The sequence below is a fragment of the Desarmillaria tabescens genome (assembly GCF_030435595.1).
Source record: "Desarmillaria tabescens strain CCBAS 213 chromosome Unknown EV420scaffold_28, whole genome shotgun sequence".
NCBI lineage: Eukaryota > Fungi > Basidiomycota > Agaricomycetes > Agaricales > Physalacriaceae > Desarmillaria > Desarmillaria tabescens.
In genome coordinates, this window is record NW_026848327.1 from 45,153 (window position 1) to 67,681 (window position 22,529).

The 22,529-nt window shown below is 47.6% G+C and overlaps 5 protein-coding genes across 5 annotated transcripts; 3 read left to right on the forward strand and 2 right to left on the reverse strand.

The window, feature by feature from the left end:
• Positions 1–1,542: 1,542 nt before the first annotated feature.
• On the forward strand, positions 1,543–3,082 carry EV420DRAFT_1481710 (uncharacterized protein; the record flags this gene model as incomplete). Its single annotated transcript, XM_060469799.1, has 9 exons — positions 1,543–1,584; positions 1,811–1,851; positions 1,899–1,990; positions 2,032–2,112; positions 2,162–2,340; positions 2,376–2,459; positions 2,653–2,684; positions 2,782–2,981; positions 3,078–3,082. The coding sequence occupies 9 exons, from the start codon at positions 1,543–1,545 to the stop codon at positions 3,080–3,082; spliced, it is 756 nt and encodes a 251-aa protein (XP_060328367.1).
• Positions 3,083–3,958: 876 nt separating this feature from the next.
• Positions 3,959–4,983, reverse strand: EV420DRAFT_1481711 (uncharacterized protein; the record flags this gene model as incomplete). The annotated part of the gene is made up of 5 exons (XM_060469800.1): positions 3,959–4,032; positions 4,118–4,166; positions 4,286–4,315; positions 4,586–4,766; positions 4,844–4,983. 5 exons carry the CDS (start codon positions 4,981–4,983, stop codon positions 3,959–3,961), a joined length of 474 nt encoding a protein of 157 aa, XP_060328368.1.
• Positions 4,984–11,749: 6,766 nt separating this feature from the next.
• On the forward strand, positions 11,750–12,346 carry EV420DRAFT_1645201 (uncharacterized protein; the record flags this gene model as incomplete). Its single annotated transcript, XM_060477748.1, has 1 exon — positions 11,750–12,346. The coding sequence occupies one exon, from the start codon at positions 11,750–11,752 to the stop codon at positions 12,344–12,346; it is 597 nt and encodes a 198-aa protein (XP_060328369.1).
• A 2,692-nt stretch (positions 12,347–15,038) lies between these two features.
• On the forward strand, positions 15,039–15,647 carry EV420DRAFT_1556099 (uncharacterized protein). The gene is made up of 3 exons (XM_060473660.1): positions 15,039–15,190; positions 15,249–15,438; positions 15,493–15,647. The coding sequence occupies exons 2-3, from the start codon at positions 15,319–15,321 to the stop codon at positions 15,631–15,633; spliced, it is 261 nt and encodes an 86-aa protein (XP_060328370.1). The 5' UTR covers positions 15,039–15,190; positions 15,249–15,318; the 3' UTR covers positions 15,634–15,647.
• Positions 15,648–17,170: 1,523 nt separating this feature from the next.
• Positions 17,171–18,456, reverse strand: EV420DRAFT_1645202 (uncharacterized protein; the record flags this gene model as incomplete). Its single annotated transcript, XM_060477749.1, has 6 exons — positions 17,171–17,407; positions 17,459–17,769; positions 17,822–17,894; positions 17,958–18,187; positions 18,245–18,286; positions 18,345–18,456. 6 exons carry the CDS (start codon positions 18,454–18,456, stop codon positions 17,171–17,173), a joined length of 1,005 nt encoding a protein of 334 aa, XP_060328371.1.
• Positions 18,457–22,529: the final 4,073 nt, after the last annotated feature.

Below are 22,529 nucleotides of genomic sequence, written 5' to 3' on the forward strand. Positions count from 1 at the left end.
CAGAGCGCCCCATAAAAGGGTTAGGGCAACTAGAAGGGTGGTGGCGATAACGGCGATGATCAAATTAAGGTCGGTCTCGTATTCGGACTCGATCATTAATTGGCGATCGCTGGTTTCGAGGGTACTCGTCAGTGCTAATAGTGTCACCACTAGTAACTGAGCGATTCGGAGGAGAATGAGACAAGGGTTCAGATTCGAAGAGGACTCGTCTGTGCTAGTAGTTGTCACCACTAGTAACGGATCGAGTCGGAGGAGAATGAGCTAAGGGTTCAGATTCGAAGAAGACCAATGTAGGCGGCTACGAGCAATGCTGCTAGTAGTGGAGCCGGAACGATAGTCTGGGTCACCGTACTAATCCAGAGGACTATCAGGACGACGGTGAGGACGGGATCTGGTAATAGGAGGGGTAGCAGCCAGTACGCTGCGGCGATAAGGATGATTATGGGATAAATGTTGGGCAGCGTTCGTCTGCTGACGTGGTGCTGGGCAACGTATGACGAGCTTCGGCTAAATGTTATCAACCAACTAATCGTTGACTTAGATCGTGCTAGGATCACCACTCGCACTTCGGTGGATGAAACTCTAGCAAGTCAAAGGCGAGGTCAAAGTTGAATGAGGGCACGTAGTCACAAAGAACGGAGTTTGAGTTGGGTAGATTAAACCTTAGCCAAAGCTGGGGTTTAGGCCAGCTGAGGCTCTACTTAAATACACGTTGGGTATGCTATAAATAGTACTGTGGGAAATGATCCGTAGGGATCGCATATGCATAATCCTGCTGAGTAAAACGAAGAAAAATGAATAAATCGTAACACCAGGCCAATGGCATTTTACAAGACTCATCTATCATTTGTCCCTCCTTGGCCTCACAGCTTTTATAGCACTGATTTCACCTGAAGTCTGGGAGTAAAACCAGCTGTTCGTAACCACCAAAACTATAGGAACTTAAGGCCGGCTGATAGATATAATACATCATGGAACAAAGCCCAAACCCAAGATGAAAGCCAAAAGTCAAGAATGGTGCCAATGCAATGGTGGCTCCACTGCAGGTTATCATTGGCTTGTTGCTCATTAGGAGGTGATACGGACAGTGTAGGTACTACCAGCGCTGTGTATATCTCTTGAAGTGCATTTCATGGTGGGATACCGTCGGTGGGATGACTCCGGTTGATTTTTGGACAGCACAGGTCCGCTGTTCGAGGAAGATTGGTGGTGCATCCATAGAGCTAGAGTATTTCAGTCCACTTAGTGCTCGCTGTATGAGGTTCGACAAAACCTGGATCGAACCAGACTGTGGCCACACTGGCAGGTGTTCTTCAGCAAGAAGGCAGAGTTGTGAATGTGCACTGGATTGGAATCCCAGAATAATGTTAGTGAAGGTATTCAAGGCAAGGAAAAAGTACTGCCGATTCAATGAGTTTTCGACCACTACACCTGCCTGTAGTGATGGTGGTCAGTGGCCAAGTCGCAACAGTTGGTTTGGCTACCGGGCCAGACTATCTGGACCCACACTCTTGTGCTCTTCTGTTTTATTTCTCCAGTTCCATGACTGGCAAGTTATTCCAGGAAACGACTATGTATAATCCAGTAAGCATGAAACCTTCCTTCATCATCTTGGCCATGTCTGAACCAGTTTCTCCCCCTCTTGATTCCTCTCTTTACACCTCGACTGAAGATGAAGCTGCATTCAAGGCAGAAATGAGAATTCAGATGATGCCAAGTTGAAGAATTACACTTTAGCTATTCATGGAAGAACACAAGGCGCGTGGCGATATTAATGAGCTATCTTGTCTTCTAATGTTTCACTTCGCAGCTTTATCCTTATCCTTGCATTCGCCATTTTACCTTTCTGAGGTGCGTTGTTTACATTTGTGATCACCTCAGTTGCTGACTACATGCAGACAGGAGATCTCAAGGCATCCATCTTACCAACAGTTCTTAAACATTGGAAAGGAGCACCAGGGAGTTAACCATGCCAATATCAGGAGCTGCTGTCAGTTGTTTGCTCTTTTATACGTTCGACGTCTGGTCTAGCCACAGTTGGAAATAATGTTCAAAAGGCGGTCGTCGATGGATATCCTGTTCAGCAAGCCATAGCCACAGATTTGTATCCAGGTACAGCTTAACAACGATGTGATTATCATCTCATTCTGATGCGTATCAGAATTCTGGGATCTTGGACACAAGCTCTTCAAGAGCATTCCAGAAAGCATTCTGGCACTATTCATACCTGCGGACATATTCGAGCTGAAGGATTTGGTCAAGCAACCCATAGTCTCCAACCCCAAGCTCTCAAAAGTCCAATCTTCCACCGAACTTTCTGGGAATATCTCTGCTATTCATGTGCATCTCTCTTCTACCTCTTTGATGAACAACAGGAGCTTGAGCTCACTGAGATCATGGCAGGCCTGTTGTCCTCTACTCCTGGGTCGATGATTTTCAGTTCTCATAGAGGTAATCTTGTAAGGGCGTACATGTCGAGACCTTTGGCACCCATACAGTGTTGATGTTTTATTACTCGGCTGAGATTTGGAAGGCACTCTGGGATAGAGTGTCTTTCTAGGATGATGCGAGCTTCGATTCAGGATGCCAACCTTTCCAGTCCATGTTGTACACAAATCCCTGTAACTACAGGGGAGCCATTTGTGTGCACAGGTCAGGGAATGGTACTATACACCCTTGCTGTGGTGAGTCAGCATCTTGTGATGCCTCTTGTGACCACCTGGTGCATGATTATGTGAGCAGTCGAGCCCGCTGTTGCCTTTGACATGCTAGAGTCCTTAGGCAGCTTGTCTCCCCCTCCATCCCTTGGCCACCATTTTTCGTGACTGTGCTTCATGCTAAAGGCCTTCCCCCTCATGCCATTGGTGTTACCTCCCTGACTGCCACTGCCATTGTCATCCTGCATATTGAGAGAAAGAAGTGGAAAAAGAAGTGGCACAGCCACTCGATCACTCTGCGGTTTCATGGACTGGAGCGATTGAGTGAGTGGAATGAATACCAGGGATGCATCCTCTGCTCCATTCCTGCATCCCAAAGGCCCGAGAATCATCGGAATGTAATGATATTGTTTTATACAGTATAGTTCTATACTTTCCTATATATTAAATAAATCCCAGCCTTGATTAATATTCATTTTACGGTTGAAAAACCGCATTTTGGTTCATTTGCTTGCATATATTCATTGTATGCTGTTCTATACACCGTAGAAAAGAATATGATGGGCTGCATATGAAAGATTATGTAGTATACTATCCAAACAAAGTGTCTGATCCACAGTGATCTTCTCATAGAAACATCGTCACTCACTTCATTGCTTAGAAGAACTGTTAGAAATTCACCCTCAGTGCACTTTCGTCTGACCAAAATAAAATTGTATCACGGTGTCAGGGCAGGTACATTTTTGTTATGATTTATTCATTTCTTTTCATTTTCTCTGACTCATCATGCTTACTATCATATACAATCATCACCGGACGGTTCTCACAGTACTATTTATACCATACCCAAGTGTATTTAAGTAGTAGCCTCCGCTGGCCTAAACCCCAGCTTCGGCTAAGGTTTAACCTACCCAACATCGAACTCCCTGTTTCGCATCTATCTGCCCTCAATTGACTCCATATATCGCCTTTGACTTACTAGAGTATCAACCACCGAAGTGCGAGTGGTGATCCTAGTTCGATCTAAGTCGATTGAAGTTGGTTGATAACATTTAGCCGAAGCTCGACACACGTTGCCTAGCGTCATGACACGCTGCCCAACATTTTCCCAATCCTACTTCTTGCTGCAGTGTTGGTTTGGATAGTGCCCTTTGTACTACTCGACCCAACCTTCCCGATCTTGACTACCGTTCTTTTGGTGGTTATCATCTGGATTTATATCGTGGCTCTGATCCTAGCAGCTCTACTCCTAGTAGCCTACACCGGCTACCTAAGAGTTTGAAAAACCTGCTATTATACCTCTACACCGTCCGGCTGTTCGCAATCCTAGCAGTATTGCTGCTAGCAGTGACTAGCTCCTTGGCACCCGAATTCCCTTCGATTGGCGACTTCTCGTTGATGACCGGTTCCAACTACAAGACCGACCTCAGCCTGATCATCGCCATACTCATCACACTTACCATCCTTGTCGTTCAACAGCTTGTATGCCACTTGCTGAACTGCTACCAACTGTTGCAGTAGTGTTTGGATTACTTGCAGGGGCACTCCTAGCACTAGCCATCAGAGCAGTCTATAGGTGTTGCACCCGTGCTCGAAGGGCAAGGCTTCCATTCCACTACATCTCGCACCTCCCGATTCCATATCTGACCATTCCATACCTGCACATCCCGGTGCAACCAACCCTTCACAATGGATGACCCATCACACCCAGAGGAGAATCCTCAGATTCCGGGGAATCTTCCCCAACCCCAAGAGCAGCCTCCGTCGACATCACAGATGTATGAGGTGTCAACCTACTCGCAGATGTCCATGTATCTCCCCCAGGAATCATCGACCTCCTTTCCATTGGAGGAGAAGAAGGAGGGGATATGGGCTCGGGTGAAGAAAGCGATGACAATACTGAGTATGAAGGGGACGACCTCACAGACCTCGAAAGAATCCACCTCCAAAACATCCTTGACGGCCTCTACACAGAGAACGAGGGCGATGAGGACGATTCCGGAGTCAGGAGGATTGACCGTGAGGGAGGATACCTCGGCAGAGGCAGCTATGAAGAAAGCGACGGAGGGCTCGGTCTTGGGGCCTCCACTGTGACTACCGCCCATCCAGCTGGAACAGACCCCTATGACAGTCGAATTATGCCAGGCATGAGTAGAGAATCGTGAGGAATCCCCATCACCTGGCACCCTGCCACCAGCTGGGTCTTCACCGGGGAAGAGGCTCCTGTGGCCGGCATATCAACCACCGCCACAGGGCCCGAGAACACCCCCATCCAGAGGACCATTACCCTCCCTGCCGAAACAGAAGAGCATATCTGGGATGCCATCGAGGCGTACTCCCCAGACGCTCACCCCAATTTATACAAAGAGAGAACTACCCCCAACGCAGGAGAAGAAATCGATTTCACAGAGTACCCAGGCGACACCGAGGAAGGAAGAAGGGTACTCCATTGGTTTGGAGGAGATTCCTCCTCCGACCAACTCCCCAGTGTTCCCGCTTTCACACCATCAGTCGCACCACGGGCCTTCGCAGTCCCCCAGCCCATCAATCAGAGACCCTGGACCGACGAGTACAACACGCTTGTCCAGTCCAACTTCGACCTTCGAGCTGCCCGGCTCACCCCAGAAGGAGTGGCCATCGTGGACTGAGGAAGAGTGGCAAGCACACGTACCCGAAATGCCGAGAGGTGGGCCGTTCGGGACCTATCCTTTACCTTACCTATCGAGCCAGACACCACAGATGACGAGGCCTGCCGAAGAATTGGGGTCGCAGAGCAGCAACTTTGCAAGGAGTCCCATAGGGCCGGAGACGACCTCGAGCGACACGAGGAGATTAGGGAGGATTTCCTCTTTGAAGTCCTCGATGAGGACTGCTCCGCCTTATCCAAGTGGAGAAGAGGGTACTGTCAGAGGCAGAGGCAGAGAAGGGAACACCCCAGCCCATGGAGGACCCGAGGAAGTAGGCAGTGGAGCCCCGAGGAGGTCACCTGGTGGAATGATGAACAGGCCGCCTCTCAGCACGATCCTGAAGGAGGTGATGAGGGACATTCAGAGGGTGCTCACTGAATCGATAACAGTAGTACCCTCAGTCCTGAACCTCCTCACCTGGGACAATCTCTATGAGCTAATGGCCGAGGACATGGTGACGGACCCTCAGTGGCTGCTTACAGAAGCAGGAGAAGATTACCTTAATGCTCGACTCGACAGGGATGAGTATTTAATGAAGAACATCATGGAAGTGGACACATGGCACTGGGCTGCAATAGTCTGGAATATCTGCCATCCCGATTACCCCAAGCAAGGTTGCGTGGCATACCGACGGCCAGCTCCAATGCCACACCCCCTCAAGACAATGAAGTTTATGGCAGGAGGAGGTGGCGATGATAAAGATGATGAGTGGGCAGACGCAGGGACGGGACCATCGAATCCCGACAAGGGGAAGGGCTCAACGGTACCACCACAACCCCCAAAAGGGCCTCCGCTACCCCTCCCGCTGGACTACCCTGGAGGATACCCTCCACCAGGGGACAAACCCTGCCTTCAGTTCCTACCGTGACCACCAAACCCACCGGTACCCCCTGTACCACCCTTGCCACCAGACCCTATCCCCCCCTGGCAGTTAGCTCCTGGAGCGGTAAACAACCCCTGGAACAACGTGAAACCCAAGCTGATCACTCAGCCTGAGTATTTCACCAGGGTGTCCTCAGACATTAACCGCTTCCTCCACCACTGCGAGATGTACTTTCAGGTGTTCCCTATGTATTACACCATGAACGACCAGGGGCAGAACCCCTACCGCATTACATTCACCCAAGGATACCTACGAGGAAAGGCACAGGAGTGGTGGGGCAACCAATACTATCGCTACAGAGACCCACGGGGGCACTGGAGATTTCCCACGTGGCAAGAATTCTCCCATGACTTAACCATTCAATTCCACGAGGTGGCCGAGCTGACCATCTGGAAACAAGAATGGAAGAAGATCCGCCAATCGGACTTCAAGTCAGCCATGGAGTTCTTCGCAAAGTTCAAATGATTGGCCCACAAGTGCGAAGAGTTCGGAGACGAAAAGCAGATGTTCAAAACTGTGGAGGCCGCCATATGGCCAACGGTTTGAAATATGGTTATGCATGGGGACAATGAACGCCCCACAACCTATGCAGAGTGGAAAGCACGCATCTTAAGGATCGACGCCAACTATCGATATAATCTCGCCCAGGGGTTGGGCAATAAGTCCTCCCAGAACCAAAGCGGTGGTTCGGGTCAAGGCAATCAAAATCAATCATCACAGAAGGGTTCGAGTGGCGACAAGAAGGACGCCACGGGAACGACTTACGGAGGGGCAGGTCAGCCAATGGAAATCGACAAGCTGCAGAGCGATCAGCGGTGCTTCAAGTGTGGGAATACCGGGTGGAGCCGGAGCCATAAATGTCCAACGGACAAATCCAAATGGCTTCCCGTCAAACTCCCCCCCTGCAAAAAGATCCCCACTCAACGACTATGCCAGTTACTCGCAGAGGCAGAGAAAGAAGAGAATGGAAAGGATACAAAGATCGAGGAGGTCAAAGATGATAAGTCGTCAAAAGATGAGCTGGCATCGAAATAAGCGATTTGACGACATCGGCCAAGGACTTAGTTTCATCTGGTGCGTGCTCCTGTAATACTAGTCGGACTTATGCTACATATGTAGGTACTCCGTATGAACAATACACCAACTTTTTTGCTGCGTTAACCATCAAAGAAACTAAGGAAGAAGAATCGCAAAGTGCCAACAGCGTAGGAGGGGATTTCCGCTGCTCTACACTGCCTGTGTCCAGCAATGAACCCCTAGGGGCTGTCTGACCTCTGGAACCCCCGCTTGACCGCATGGGGGAAGTTCTGGAGTACCCAGCGAGTGCCTCAGGTCAAGTCCAGACTAGCACCAGACATGGCTGCGGTTGCCCCAGCTGGGAGAATTGGCCGATGACCCCGACTGGTGGGCCTTCACTCGTTGTTCCTCCAGTCAGCGGTGGAAAAGCAGCTGAGGCTGTGAACCAAGGGGACCACCTACACTCAGTAGTGGCCTCACCCGCAAACGGTGCCGACCCCCTTGGGGAGCCAACATGTGTGCATCCACATAGGGTTACCAAGAGTACCACCGGGGTTAGGAAGGAGGATAAGTATGGATTAGCCATAGGGGTTACAATGCCGAGCACAAACACCCATGGCCAGGGCCAAACAAAGGGCAGCATGCCCTCCCCTACCAACTCGACGGAAGGTGACCAAGTGCCACCGAGAGGCCCTTTTTGGCCTGGTGACCAAATGCCACCGAGAGGCAAGAAGCCCCCTGTTTCGTTAGAAGAAGTGGAAGATGAAGAAGCCCACTTACAGTCTGATACCCTGATCACACCACCCAAGGAGAGGTCTTGCACGATCCCTGAGCCCGAGTTGGTGCCCAAAGCCAAACGAGCTATTTTGGACATGTATTATGAACCCTTTGGGGTACACTGGACCTGCCGAGCCCTATGCCTAGCTGCTAATGACTCTGCCGCCTTTGCCGCCCTCCGGAACTGGGTGCACCCCCATCAGGTGAGCGAGATCACCATTGAGCTATGCGACTCGCTTAAGGAACAGCCAGAGACCGCAAAAGAGTCAAGGGAGAGATGGGAATGGATGGAGGATCTAAAGAAGCCTCCCATGTACATACGAGGAAGGAAGGGGCGAAATGTATCAATTAACGTGCAACTCAAGACGTTGGACATGTGAGAAGTGCACGCCATGAAAGCACTAGTAGACAGCAGGGCCACCGGTAGCTCTATAGACCGCACCTGGGCTCGGGATCATGCCCTTAATCTCAAAAAGGTGGCCTGACCCATTCCGGTTTATAATGCCGATGGCACTAGGAACAAGGGCAGTGATATTACAGAGTATGCCGAGGCACGACTACGGATCGGCGACCACATGGAACTAATCGAACTGGCCATAGTGGACCTAGGCACCACGCCCCTATTTCTAGGGCATGATTGGCTACAAAGGCACAACCCGCTTATCGACTGGGATACCGGGGCCATCACTTTGGCCCGCTGCACCTGTCGAAAAATCCCATTCCATCTCCCGGACATGGACCTGTCGGTGCACTGGGATGAGTATGAAGAAGGGGATACCATCTTAGTAATCGACTTTGAACAGGCCTTCCACGTATGGGCTATGGGGACTAAAGCTAATGAACTAGCCACCCAGGCCCACGCAAAGAAGACGGTCAAATCCTTCGAAGAAATAGTGCCCACCGAGTATCGAGACTTCAAAGACGTGTTTGATAAAGAAAGTTTCGATGAACTCCCTCCGCGTAAACCCTGGGATCACACTATTGAGCTGATTCCTAATGCTAATGCTAATCTGGACTGTAAAGTCTACCCCCTTAATCCCACGGAGCAGGAGGAGTTGGATAAGTTTCTTGACGAAAACTTGTCCACCGGTCGCATTCAGCCCTCGAAATCCCCTATGGTGTCGCCTTTCTTCTTTGTCAAGAAAAAGGATGGAAAGCTTCACCCAGTTCAGGATTATCAAAAACTGAACAAGATGACCATTAAAAATCGGTATCCTCTACCGCTGATTGGGGAATTAATGGACAGGCTGAAAAAAGCTAAATACTTCACCAAATTAGACGTGAGGTGGGGCTACAACAACGTTCAAATCAAGCAGGGGGATGAGTGGAAAGCCACATTTCGTACCAATCACGGACTCTACGAGCCCCTGGTAATGTTCTTTGGGCTCACAAATTCCCTGGCTACATTCCAATGGATGATGAACGACATCTTTAAAGACCTCATCACCGCAGGAGAGGTGTCTGTTTACCTGGATGACATCCTAATTGCCTCGAAAACCAAAGCCGAGCATAAATGCATCGTGCGAAAGGTGTTGGAAAGACTCCGGGAAAATAACCTCTTCCTCAAGGCTGAAAAGTGCGAATTTGAAGTGGAAGAAATGGAATACTTGGGAGTGATCATTAGCGAAGGAAAGATTTGAATGGACCTGGTAAAAATCGCTGGACTACTAGACTGGCCCGTACCCCGGAAGAAGCAAGAATTGCAATCCTTCCTTGGATTTTGCAATTTCTACTGCAGGTTCATACACGATTATAGCAAGCACGTTAAACCGTTAACGTCGCTCACTGGGAAGGTTGAGTGGAGGTGGGGAGAGGCCCAACAGAAAGCGTTCGATAAATTGAAGGAATTGTTCCGTGAAGATGTGGTATTGGCTATACCACTCGATGGGGGAAAGTTTCGAGTGGAAGCCGACTCCAGCGAGGGGGCCATCGGAGCAGTACTGTCCCAATGGCAAAATGAAAAGTGGAGACCTGTGGCCTTCCTCTCGAAAGCCCTATCCATTACCAAACGCAATTATGAGATTTACGACAAGGAACTTCTCGCCATCATGATCGCCCTGGAGGAATGGCGCCAGTACCTCTTGGGGGCCTGGGAAGACTTTGAAATCTGGACTGATCACTCCAATCTCCAGTACTTCCGTAAACCTCAAAAGCTCAATCGACGACAAGCGCAGTGGGTGACAGAGCTAGCAGAGTATCAATTCACATTACACCACAAAGCGGACTTATTGTCCAGACGAGCAGATCACGATCAAGGGAAGGAGGACAATTGGGACATGACAGTCCTGAAGGCAGAGCATTTCCGAGCACTGGTAATGCCCACTCTGGAGGAACTCCACGAAAAGATCAAACTGGCCACCCACGATGCGTGGAAGTGGGACCAAGGCATCTCGGATTCCCTTAATCATGAAAAGGGGATCATCCGAGAACAGGAATTACTTTGGTACGATGGACGTATTTATATCCCTAAAGATCATCGACTACAGGGGGAGATCATAGCCCTTTGACATGACCATGTAACGGCTGGACACCCCGGCATTGAGAAAACCAAAGAACTTGTCCTACGAGACTACTGGTGGCCTCGAATGCATCGGGAGGTGGAGGCCTATGTGAAGGGATGCGAAGTTTGTCAATGAACTAAGGCAGACCGTCGACCAAAGAGGGCTCCCCTTCATCCGAATGAAACACCGACGAGACCATGGACTCACATTTCCGTCGATATGATCACCAAACTCCCTACCTCAAAGGGATACGATTCCATCCTCGTCATAGTCAATAGATTTTCAAAAACAATAATCCCGATTGCATGCACTGAGGCACTCACTTCCCTCGGCTTCGCCAAGATCCTATGAGACCACATTTACGTGCCATATGGAGTGATGCCGGAAAAGATCATCTCAGACAGAGGGGCCGTTTTTGTGTCCAAATTCATGAAGGAGTTTTACGCCCTTATCCATGTCACGGGAAACCCTTCCACTGCCTACCATCCTCAAACGGATGGGCAGATGGAATGGGTTAACCAAGAAATCGAAAAATATCTCAAGATGTTTGTGAACTATCGACAAGATGATTGGAGCGAGTGGTTATCGCTAGCCACTTTCACTCACAACAATCGAGAACACTCAGCAACGGGTTTCTCTCCATACAAAGTGGTCTTTGGGAGAGACGGGCAAGTCATCAAAACAACCCAATGACCCAACATCATCCCAGCTGCCTCAAAACTGGTTCAAGGTATTCAAGAGATACAGGAGAAAGCAAAAGAGTCGTTGGAGCAAGTGGCGGAATCTATGAAAATGGCCTACGATAAACACAAGGACAAAGTGGTCGAATACCAAGTAGGCAACAAGGTGTGGTTGGACTCCACCAACCTGAACCTCCCTCAACCCACCAAAAAACTTGGGGATTGACGTGTAGGGCCTTTCACCATTACGGCCAAAAAGGGAGCCTCTGCCTACGAACTCAAACTTCCGGTTGCATGGAGGATTCATAACCGATTCAATGAATCCCTTTTGACCCCATATCATGCTCCCAAATTCCCTAATCAGCCGCAACCCGAAAGGCCACCCCCAGAGCTAATTGATGACGAGGAAGAATACGAGATTGAGGAAATCATGGAGCAACGAGACAAAGTAGTCGGTCGCAGATGAACTCGTCACACCATCACCGAATACTTAGTAAAGTGGAAAGGCTACCCGATGGAGGAAAACTCTTGGGTAAAACGATCGAACATGGCCAATGCAGAAGAACTGGTAAACGAGTATGAATCCCGCCTCCAAAGAATTCGATGGGAGATTGACAACAAAGGGAGGACAGTGGGAATTGATAACAAAATACCCACAAACATTATGGCGAAATATCACGAGCCAGACACCCCTTGTCTCACAGACATTCAAACCACATACTCCTCTGAATGTTCAAACCCAAGACATTCAGATACCCAACAAGACTCTTATCCCTCTTCTAAAAATTCTACACCCACAGAAAAAATCACAGCCATTGACGTCCCCAAGAAACCAGAAGTGCAATACAAGTTAAATGACTGGATTGACACACTGATCAAGGCAAAAGGAGGTGACTCACGTTCACGAGCACCACGGCAACAGGAGGAGAACGAGATCAGTAAGCTTCACTTCTTACCAACACAAGAAGAGGAGAACTTGGAGGAAGAAATCAATCTCCAAAACCTTCAACATATCCACAAAAATTGGGATTCAGATGGGGAAGATGACGACAATATACCATCTTTCTACTCTGAGTCCAAACAATTGACCTCAGACGACGACGAATGGGAGTCAGAGGACTCATTCGGGACGAACAAGTCTTAAGAGGGGGGTAATGTTACGATTTATTCATTTCTTTTCATTTTCTCTGACTCATCATGCTTACTATCATATACAATCATCACCAGATGGTTCTCACAGTACTATTTATACCATACCCAAGTGTATTTAAGTAGTAGCCTCCGCTGGCCTAAACCCCAGCTTCGGCTAAGGTTTAACCTACCCAACATCGAACTCCCTGTTTCACGTCTATCTGCCCTCGATCGACTCCATATATCACCTTTGACTTACTAGAGTATCAACCACTGAAGTGCGAGTGGTGATCCTAGTTTGATCTAAGTCGATTGAAGTTGGTTGATAACAATTTTCAGATATATACTACTCAGAATAGATGAAATCCATAGTTTTATTGACTCTGCATTCTCATTTGAATGTGTACTATGGGATAAAGGATGCAGAGTACTTGCATTTGACACCATAATTTATATTTATCTATGAATCAGCTAGAATGTATGGATAACTAAGCTATACATGATATACAAATGCCAATAGACATCAATATATTTGATTTTAGAGGGATGGAAGAACTTCATGGCTGTACAATTGCAATCCATTGCTTGCTGCAGTCAGTTTAGGGGTTATCCAGCAAATTATGGAAATCCATTCGAAACGTTCTTTTTTCACTAGTTCATACACGCATTAAATAAATGGACAATACAGCCTCAATACAAAAGGGGAAAAATAGAGTGCAAAGTGGGCAACGACGAGCAGGAGGGGCGGAGCATAGGGTGTAGCAAAGCATGAGAAATCTAAGCCTGACAACTCTGGTGTGGCTGTGCACAAGCTGAGCACTTGTGCTACAAGCCATTCCCTAAGCTGTGTACAAATCCTGCTCCCTGTAGTTACAGGGATTTGTGTACAAGCCCATTCCCTGATGCTACAGGGCATTTGTGCACAAAATGGATGGTATAGCCTCAGGATGGTCACAGTTCTACTATATGTGGCATACTGACAGGTGGAATGGCTATAAGTGGTCCTGGTGGAGCTCACAGCTGACATGTTATTACTCGAGGCTGGGGGTGAAAACGATCCTGTGGTGGATCCCACTCTTGTTATACCACTGTTCTGTATGACGCTGGATCTGTTATGTCTGACCATCCTTGTTCAACCAGGAATCAGTGATCTAGAACCTCTCGAACCTCTCGGTATAACTACCATGTTGTCACTTCCATCAGTAGGAAAGAACCTTACAGACCACATCAGAGTCAGCACAACCTTGATCATGAACTCAACCGACACATACGACACCGTCATCAGAAACGAAACTCTCCTGAACAAATGGATAGCGGAATGGACTGAGAACAAGGCAGGGCTAACTTACAAACACGTCGGAGAATCATACTGCTTGGCTTCGTCTCCCAGACAACTCAACTGTGTTTGAGAACTATTCCAATTCTTCGTCAGGTCCCTTGATTGCACATTATGAGTTCATATTCTAGGTATGGCTCATCCCACAGGTTTATATACGTCTTCTAATCCTTCTATAGTATATGGATCATCCAGTGTCAGAGAAAACGGCAACTACATCGACATCCCAATGGCATCTGTATCGCCTACCTCAAGATGTTCAGTATTCATTAACTCCTCTGACCCTTCTCTGAACCTCTAGTCAACCTGTCCTCGCTGCCCCAGTCGATATCCTCATCGTACGGGAATCCATCAAGGCTGCCCGACAATTCCGTGTGGGAGGGGTTACATCCTTGGCTCACTCATTAATAACGCGACCACCGACGAAGAGATTGAGGAATTCATTTGTGAAAATGCGGTGTCATTTTTCCGCCCAGTCAGTATGGCAAGCATGTCACCAGAGGGTGCTAACTGGGGCTTACCGGTGGCACATATGTCTGCTCCGGTGTAGGCTGTGGCGGAGAGGGCGGCGAATATCATCAAGGCGGCATATGGGTTACAGGTCGAAGCCTCATGAAAGGGTTGTTAGAGCACAGCAGTCTTTTTTGGGATCAGTGTTGTAAGGAAATTCGTCAGGCTGGATTCTACGTTGACATACCAATGATTATGATAGTTTAACTATGGCCATCGATAATATTGGTTGGAACGTTTGTCTGAATAGCCATAGTCAACGTCACGTGGGCAGATGCTGTGAATGACTCTGTCTCTCTTTATTGAATGCTTCACTTTTGAGAAGCCCGGCATATGTGGTTCAAATAACCACCTCTAGGCTATTAGAACAAGCTATTCAATGGCCAAGTGTTTATTGTTGTGACGCATGTACATCAGCAAAAACCCCCAACGGTTGCAATCATTACTATTCTTGGAATATCTTATCAGTGCCGATATTCGGCTGACAATCAATATCATAATCGCATCAATTTGTAATTGTATTATAATCCACTGCGACGCTTGTGGATCTTACAACTGCATACAGCCCGATTGCAACCAAATTGCAACACTCTTACCATGGTATTGTAAATGTGCATCAGCTTATTTCCAGTAATACTTCAAGTTCATCCTTCCTTGTGCCGCATTTATTAGTAGGGAACAAATTGGTTTGATAGTGTTGCAAGCATTGCATTATGTCAATGTGAAAGATGTTTTACTAGTACATAGGTCTTGGCCAGAATTACAATGAATCGCTAGTACAAGCAGACAGAAAGCAACTACAGCATAGTATCATCGAATGGCGGCAGGAAAGTGCAGACTGGGCCATAAAATAATCAAAGTCCTTTCAAACTCCGCCGTTCCAGGTTCCGCGCTCCCAGATCGCGTCATTGCACGTGATGTTGACCTTTTGTTGATGCAAATTCCGACTCCCTTTCTCTCGTTCTTTCCATCACCATCATTCTCAGTTCTTCATTGATACTCCACGAAAAAGTCTGTGATAATTCTCCAATCAATTCAAGTCCTTCTGATGGTGTTCTTTCTGTCCTAGGTGCCTCTATTCATTCACTTCTAGCTCATGGCCAGGGAGAACGGTGTTGCGGTTGAATATTTCTTCGAGTATGTGGACCATAGATTTATCTCTTCTATTGTTACTGACTACACTTCTCTATTTGCCTCAGAACTCGACCACATTGACATTCTCTCCACCCCCAGCTATGGCAGCTGTGCGACAATCCTGTGTACAGGTGTGAGTTCCTTGTAGACTTTGCTTCAAGATTATTTCTATGTTCTAGGACTCGTTGGTGCCTTTGCGATATCTGTTTAGGGATGGAGGACATTCCCGCAGTCAAGGTGAGTCAAGACTGCCGGCTACTTTCGATGCAATGATTTGTTTTGACGCTGCAGCCACTCGCTCATTAATACCTCTGCCGTGACGACGCCATTATCAAGTGCATTGATAAATCTATAGCCGCTGACGCTCGCAAGAACCTGCTGAGGGAGGGTAATGAGTACGTACATTTATATCTGAGTATGCTCATACTGACTGGGTGCTTGATAGGTGGGCTTTCCATCGAAGGAATGGTGCGCCGCGAAAGACTGGAGGATCGTATGGCTTGTTTGTGCACCTCTCGGGGACATTAAATACATACTAGATGTCATTTTGTGTACCTTATGCTGCAATAAATTTATCCTTTCGTGCTTTGCATTGTACGCTTCGCTAGCTGAATGAATGATATGATCCATTTAATTGCTTGAGTAATGGTCATATCGTTCACTTAGTTGGCTCTTACGGAGGCCTGATATGAAAGTTGTATTCACATACAATCATGATAATTCTATCAGGTCATATGAGAACCACCATTCTTGTAGAAATTATATTCCAATTATAATATGGGTACAACACGGTTATAAAATGTACACGTCGACGATAATCAATTATAACTGATTATACATACTACAAGTGATTATTGCGATTACAAGCCTCTCGCATGTATTTGTAATCGTTCTGCATTTTTGCTGATGACTACTGGTGATTGGTGCTAACGCTTGTCCTGATTCAAATCGGGTCGCGTTAGGAATAAAACCCTACAAAACACAGTTCACCTCATAGAGACAGCCGATAAGTCTGAAGGCGCTTCTGAAACTATGCACGTACTGCCTACTGTAGGCTCCGACATCATTCCCAGCTTGGTCGCTCCAATCAAGTTGTTTAATGCTTAACTCCTCAGCACCGCTGGTAGTATGGTACAACGACAGCCCGTCCTCCGAACCCTTTCTCCCGAGATGAATGGTACATAATGAGCATGGTGCGACAAAGGACTGGCAATGGCAAAGGATACGTAGATCTTGACTCTTGAGCCAAGGCGCATGAGCAAACTCGTCATGAAATCTGCTTGGGTTTCGATGATATTAAATACTAGTCAAAATTCAGACGGGAAGTTAAGCATGGAAAGGCAAGTTGGACGTACTGATGGTGCGGACCAGAAGAATGCTGGGTGGCACGACCGTCGCCCAGTGTTCGTGGTATGAAATGATTCATACTGTACTGTCTCTCCAACTACGCATGACCTTCACTCTGCCAAGTCCTTGCTCTGCTGGTCCATTCTTCCACGGGGTGTTGGGCCAGGTGGATGGGGATATGAGCGTCCTGCCGCTGTAGAGTGTGGTCTGAGTTTGACAGGTTGACGAATGGAAGAAAAAGGAGCCGACTGGCCAGGTGAATCCGAAAATCGCGTGCCTCCAAAATTGAAATCACCGCCACAGCCGAGATGCGTGTTGAGCTAGTTTAGACGACCAACGCGACAAAGGCTAAAGTGGTATTATATAGAGGTATGTATATACTGTATAAGGGATCGAAAAATAGACGAGGCGAAGAAGGATAATCAAAAGGGCTACAGCGACAAAGAACAGACATTCCACGAGTCTCTGAACCCCGACGCTCAGTTGTTCGTCATGACCATTATTGCGTATTTACAACGGATACGGCGAACTCATCCGACTGCTCCAGTTGAGCTTCAAGGTCCACTTCAGGGACTGTGCTCTGCATAGTGGATTCCTGATAGCTTGAAGTAGAAGGTTGCGAAGGGTGAGAAGATTGCGCAGACGTCTGGAAACGAATGGTAGACACCACCGAAGTTTCATCATGTTCTTCGGTTGGGCGCGTTGACCTGCCGCTGCTCTGCCCACAAGGAGCATGGGTGCAACTCCCTACCCAAGATGTTCAGTAAATGATAAGGAAGTCTAAGATAGTGAACGGACCTTCGCAATGCTAGCTATCGCATCAAGGTAATAAAACCCAAAATCATTGCGAATGAATAAAGCCAAGTATAGAATCAGAACTATTGAATAAAAAGCGGAGGATTCCACTAGCACTCCAATAAAGCGGCGATAAACACTCAGTCGGCCGCCTGTTCCGCGTCCAACTCCAGTAACAGTCAAAATGCGAAAAATGATGAGTAGCGTGCACCACAATGTCGTTGCCAGGACAAAGGATATGTAGAGCATCAGGAATACTTCGTACAACATATAAGCATTGGAGTTTACTAAATATACTTGAAGGACTTTCGACACTGCACATAAAGTTGGAGATATGAAAAGAGCAAACGAGATTGGACACTTTACCAGTTGCAGTAATTAGGCAAATGATTGGAAGCAGAACAATAAGCCAGCGCCGTCCCCAAACCACCCAGCAGCACTAAATCTAGAGTCGAAAAGATGGTGAGATGATGTGGAATATCACCAGCCAAATGACACATACTATATATGAGTCTGTAAGAATGGTACTCATTAAGGCTGGAATATCCATCTCCCAATAGGAAGCTTCGGTTACATTAAGATTCAAATATACGGTCCAAAAACTTTGCCCGTTTTCGATGAATGCGGAGCGTGTACATGACCAATCGGCAGCAAAATTGATAGTAATGAGAGCGTGCAGGAGAATAATTATGACGACCAAGGTTCGTCGGACCGGCCGAATTTTATTGATGACTGTGTCGTACCACTCGCGTCAGTTTGGATACCATAGTTGAGATAGTCCTCGCTCACAAATATTCCACAACGTAACAGCAAGAATACCGGTGTATACGCCTGTAGATCTGTCATTAGTCAACGCTTACATGTCGAGACGCTAAACGATGTTGCCCACCATACAACAGCGCGTAGAAAATTCCTGAATTCAGCTCAACGTCGAGAGTTTGAAACAAGAAAGCTTTGTCTTCGTCGGTGAGATCTGGTGGAATATCTGCCCGAGTCTCCATGAGGAAAGCAAGAGTATCGGGGAAGTGGGTTATATAAACAATACATACCAACCCTCTCTTTATAACAGTACATTTACTGGACACGCTCATTAGCTGATGCAAAGATAATCATGGATGTCAAGTTAAAACGGGATCCTTACGTACCGAGTGTATTCTGCGATTTAATGAGACATTGTGTACATTGATAGTTTCACTGATGCAACTCGCAAGAGAGATGCGGCTCGAAGGGCGCTATTGCCGGAGAATGCCCTGTATCATAGAAAAAATGGTTATACGAACTACGAGCTTCTCAGATATATGTTCTGTTGAATTAGGGAAATCATACCCTGGAAAAATCAGGAGACCCGTCCTGGCGAGATCTCAGCGCACCTGCAAACTTGAGCTTGTTCTGTCATGGCGAGAAATTTGATCAGATCTTGCTTCAGAACCAACAGGAATAAGGCACGAAAGTTTTGGTGATCATTACTACGTTGGTGATTCCTGGCTATCTGAGAGGGACACCAGCGTTTGCAAGTCATATAGAGACGAAAACTTGCAGCACGGTCATATAAGATGGGGGAGAGTTTACCCCAGAAATGGGGCGTCTATGAGAAAATTCTAGAAGAGAATACAGCACGTACCCCATGATGAACTCGATTAACACCGATCTCTTCCGGAAGCGGTTTCTATTTCTAGTACTTGTTCAATCTTTGATGACAGGGCGTTGCAACTCGCGCAAAGTATTGAACAAGATAGTGACGGAGGGGAGATGCCTGCTCGTCGAGCGATGAAGACGGGGTATCACAGATGGGCTTATTATTCCAGCAACCCGAAGAAGACGCTTCAGCCTATGACAGGTTTGTCGTTTCAGGCGGTACCAATAATCCCCTATAAACCAGCCAGATAACACGTCAAAATGGGGATTATGGGCACTTTACAAGACTCATCTACTATTTTCCCTCAAGCCCAATGTCAAGATGAAAGCAACAAGTCAAGAATAGTAACAACGTCAAGTGGCAGCTCCACCGTAGTCTGTCATTAGAATGCTGTTCATTATGACATGACACAGACTGTGTAGCCGTCAATGATGCTGTGCTTATCCTTGTGCGCGTTTCACAACGGAATGCCGTCGGCTGGGTGATTCTGGTTGATCTATGGAAAACACAGGTCCGAGATTCGAGCGAGAGTGGTGTTACATCCATAGAGCTAGAGCAGTTCAGTCCATTTAGTGCCCCCTGTACGACGTTCGACAAAACCTCGATCGAACCAGACCGCAGCCGGTGCTCTTCAGTGAGGAAGCAGAGTATGCGAGTGTGCAGTGGATTGGAGTCCCAGCATAATATTTCTGAAGGTATGCAAGGCAAGGAAAAGTGCTGATTCGATGAGTTTTCGACAACGCACTGTCGCGGTGGTGGTCAGTGGTCAAGTCACAACAGTTGGTTCGGCTACCGGACCGAACCAGCGGCTGGAGCCACTTCTGTTTTATTTCTCCAGTTCCATGACTGACAAGGTATTCCAGGAGGCGGCCACGTATAAGCCAGTAAGAATGAAACTTTCCTTCATCGTCTCGGCCATGTCTGAATCAGTGCCTTTCCCCTCTAGATTCCTCTCTTTACACCTGACCGAAGACGAAACTGCATTTTTCAAGGCGGAAACCGGAATTCAAGATGATGTCGAGTTGAAGAACCGCATTTTAGCCGCTCAAGGGGAAGAGTACAAGGCGCGTGGCGGTATTAATGAGCTATTCTGTCTTCTAACGCATCACTCCACAGATTTACCCTGTAGTTCGCAATTTTGCTGTTCTGGGATGCGATGTTCATATCTGCACTCAGCTCAGTTGCCGACCCCACGAAGACTGAAGATCTCAAGGCATCCATCTTACCAACAGTTCTTGAAGACTGGAAAAGAGCGCCAGGGAGCTAACTATGCCGATATCGGGTGCTGCTGTCAGTCGTTTGCTCTTCTATGTTCGACGTCTGATCTGGTCACAGTTAGAAATAATGTCCGAAAAGTGGTCGTCGATGGGTATCCATAGCCACAGATTTGTATCCAGGTATGGCTGGACAACGATGCGACTCTCATCTCATTTTAACGCGTACCAGAATTTTGGGATCTTGGACACAAGCTCTTCAAGAGCACACCAGAGAGCTTTTCGGCGCGATCCATACCTGCGGACGTATTCGAGCTGAAGGTTTTGGTCAAGCAACCCATAGCCTCCAACCGAGCTCTCCAAGGTCCAATCCTTAGCCGAAACTTTTCAGGAAGTGATCCTTTTTCCACCTCTTTCATGGACAACAGCAGTTTGAGCTCACGAAGATAACGGCGGTTCTGTTGTCTTCTACTTCTGGATCGATGATTTTCGGTTCTCGTGGAGGTAATCCCACCAAGGATCTACATGGCGAAACCTTTGGCACCAACAGAGTGCTCGCCCGATAGTTAGAAGGCATCCTGGGATGGAATGTATTCTCCAAGGGTGCTGTTAGGTTGAGGCTTTTCTGAAGGAAACTGTAGCGGATAGTTTCAGCACGAATTTCTATTTCTCGTTTGGTGTATTACGGTCTTAAGCTTGTAAATTGATGGGTTTGCATAGGCCACTTACCTTGATAAATTCCGACTGCGGTCCGCTTTTTCGGAACGGTATTCCGGGCCGACACGTTTCCATTTTTCTCCTCTCATCGTCTCGGTAGAATAAAAGATACCACAGAATCTGGTTCATTTTTTTGCAGGAAGTGTCCTTTTTCCCCGTCGGCCTTCAATGGCTTTAATGCAAAATCCTATGATTGGTGGAAGGCAGACTGAAGTCTATCCTATCAACGGATGTCTTCCGTCCGTCAGTGCAGAGTCATGTATGGTGCAAGGCGCCTAGTCACCGCCTCTAATGTGCAAAGTCAGGCACCAAACTTGGGGTTGACCGATTTTTTTTTGCTCTTGCCAAACGCATTCTTTTGATAAGATAAGACGATTGGCAAGAGGATGATGATGAAGGTCTGGATTGGTAACCCGCAACACGCCTCGTAGTGGGCGAAGATGCGGGGGTACAGTACTCTACTGCTATGTATGACTGTACCGCTACTCGTTGTAATACTAATCTACTTGTCAACTCTATGGTATGTAAAACTCTCGGGTAAAATTCTATGTAGCTTCGTGTGTTTTAGGTGTCTATTCTTCGTTGCGAAAATCATTGTCTAGGGAAAAGAGATAGGGAATAAATACAAATAGAAAAAGAGTAAAGGAAAAGAAACAATGGGGGGGGCCCGGTAGCGCTGCGATGTAGTGTTCTATCCATCATCCTCTTCTTCATGCGGCTCTGGTTCATCTTCCCAGAGCGGCATTCCCACCTCTCGCCTTTGAGTTCCGGTCTTTGTAAAGGCTCCAGACTCTGCTAGGAACCTTGTGACCGCTTCGATGCCCTCTGTCGTGCCCAAAAGGTCGCACATCACTAGATTCTGTGATCCTTCGCGTAGGATCTGTCGATGGTCATTGTATCATGGGCAGGATCGTATGATGTGATCTCGCGTTTGTAGTCGCTCGCCGCATTCGCAGTCCGTCGCCTCTGGGATGTTAAACAGTTCGTAGAACTCGCCCATGTGGGCGTGCCCTGTTCTACACTGTATGAGCCTTCCGAACACCTCGCGTGGTGTCTCCTTGAACCTCTGGGTTGGTTTTAGCTGTGGTTTGAGTCGGTTTGCGAGTCCAAAGCGGCCAGTAGGGCTTGTCCTTTCCCACTCCTGTACCCATTTCTTCTGTACTCGTTCTCGCATCCTTCTCCTTGCGTTTGCATATGTGCGCTGTCCCATGTCGAACATTGTACATGCCTCCTTCGCCAAAGCGTCCGCTTTTTCGTTTCCAGGTATGTCCTGGTGGCCGGGTGCCCATGCTACCTCCAGCGATGTTTCTTCGTCCTCTTCCAAGAGCTCCATGGCTATCTTGAAAAACACTGTTGCATGCTGTTGACCTGGTCCCCGTTTGGGACGTATAATGGAGTCAACTGCAGAGGAGTTATCGGCAAAGAAATGAATGTGACGTACGCTTGGGTGGGCTGCACGCAATCGTTGTACATTTCGTGCGGCCCACGCTAAGCCTATAAGCTCTGA

What these genes read in the sequence shown, in the direction of transcription:
- EV420DRAFT_1556099 (XM_060473660.1), top strand. Translation starts at nt 15,319, where the DNA reads ATGTGGACCATAGATTTATCTCTTCTATTGTTACTGACTACACTTCTC. An exon ending in CAGCTGTGCGACAATCCTGT is followed by an intron (nt 15,439 to 15,492) that starts GTACAGGTGTGA and finishes TCTATGTTCTAG; the next exon opens with GACTCGTTGGTGCCTTTGCG.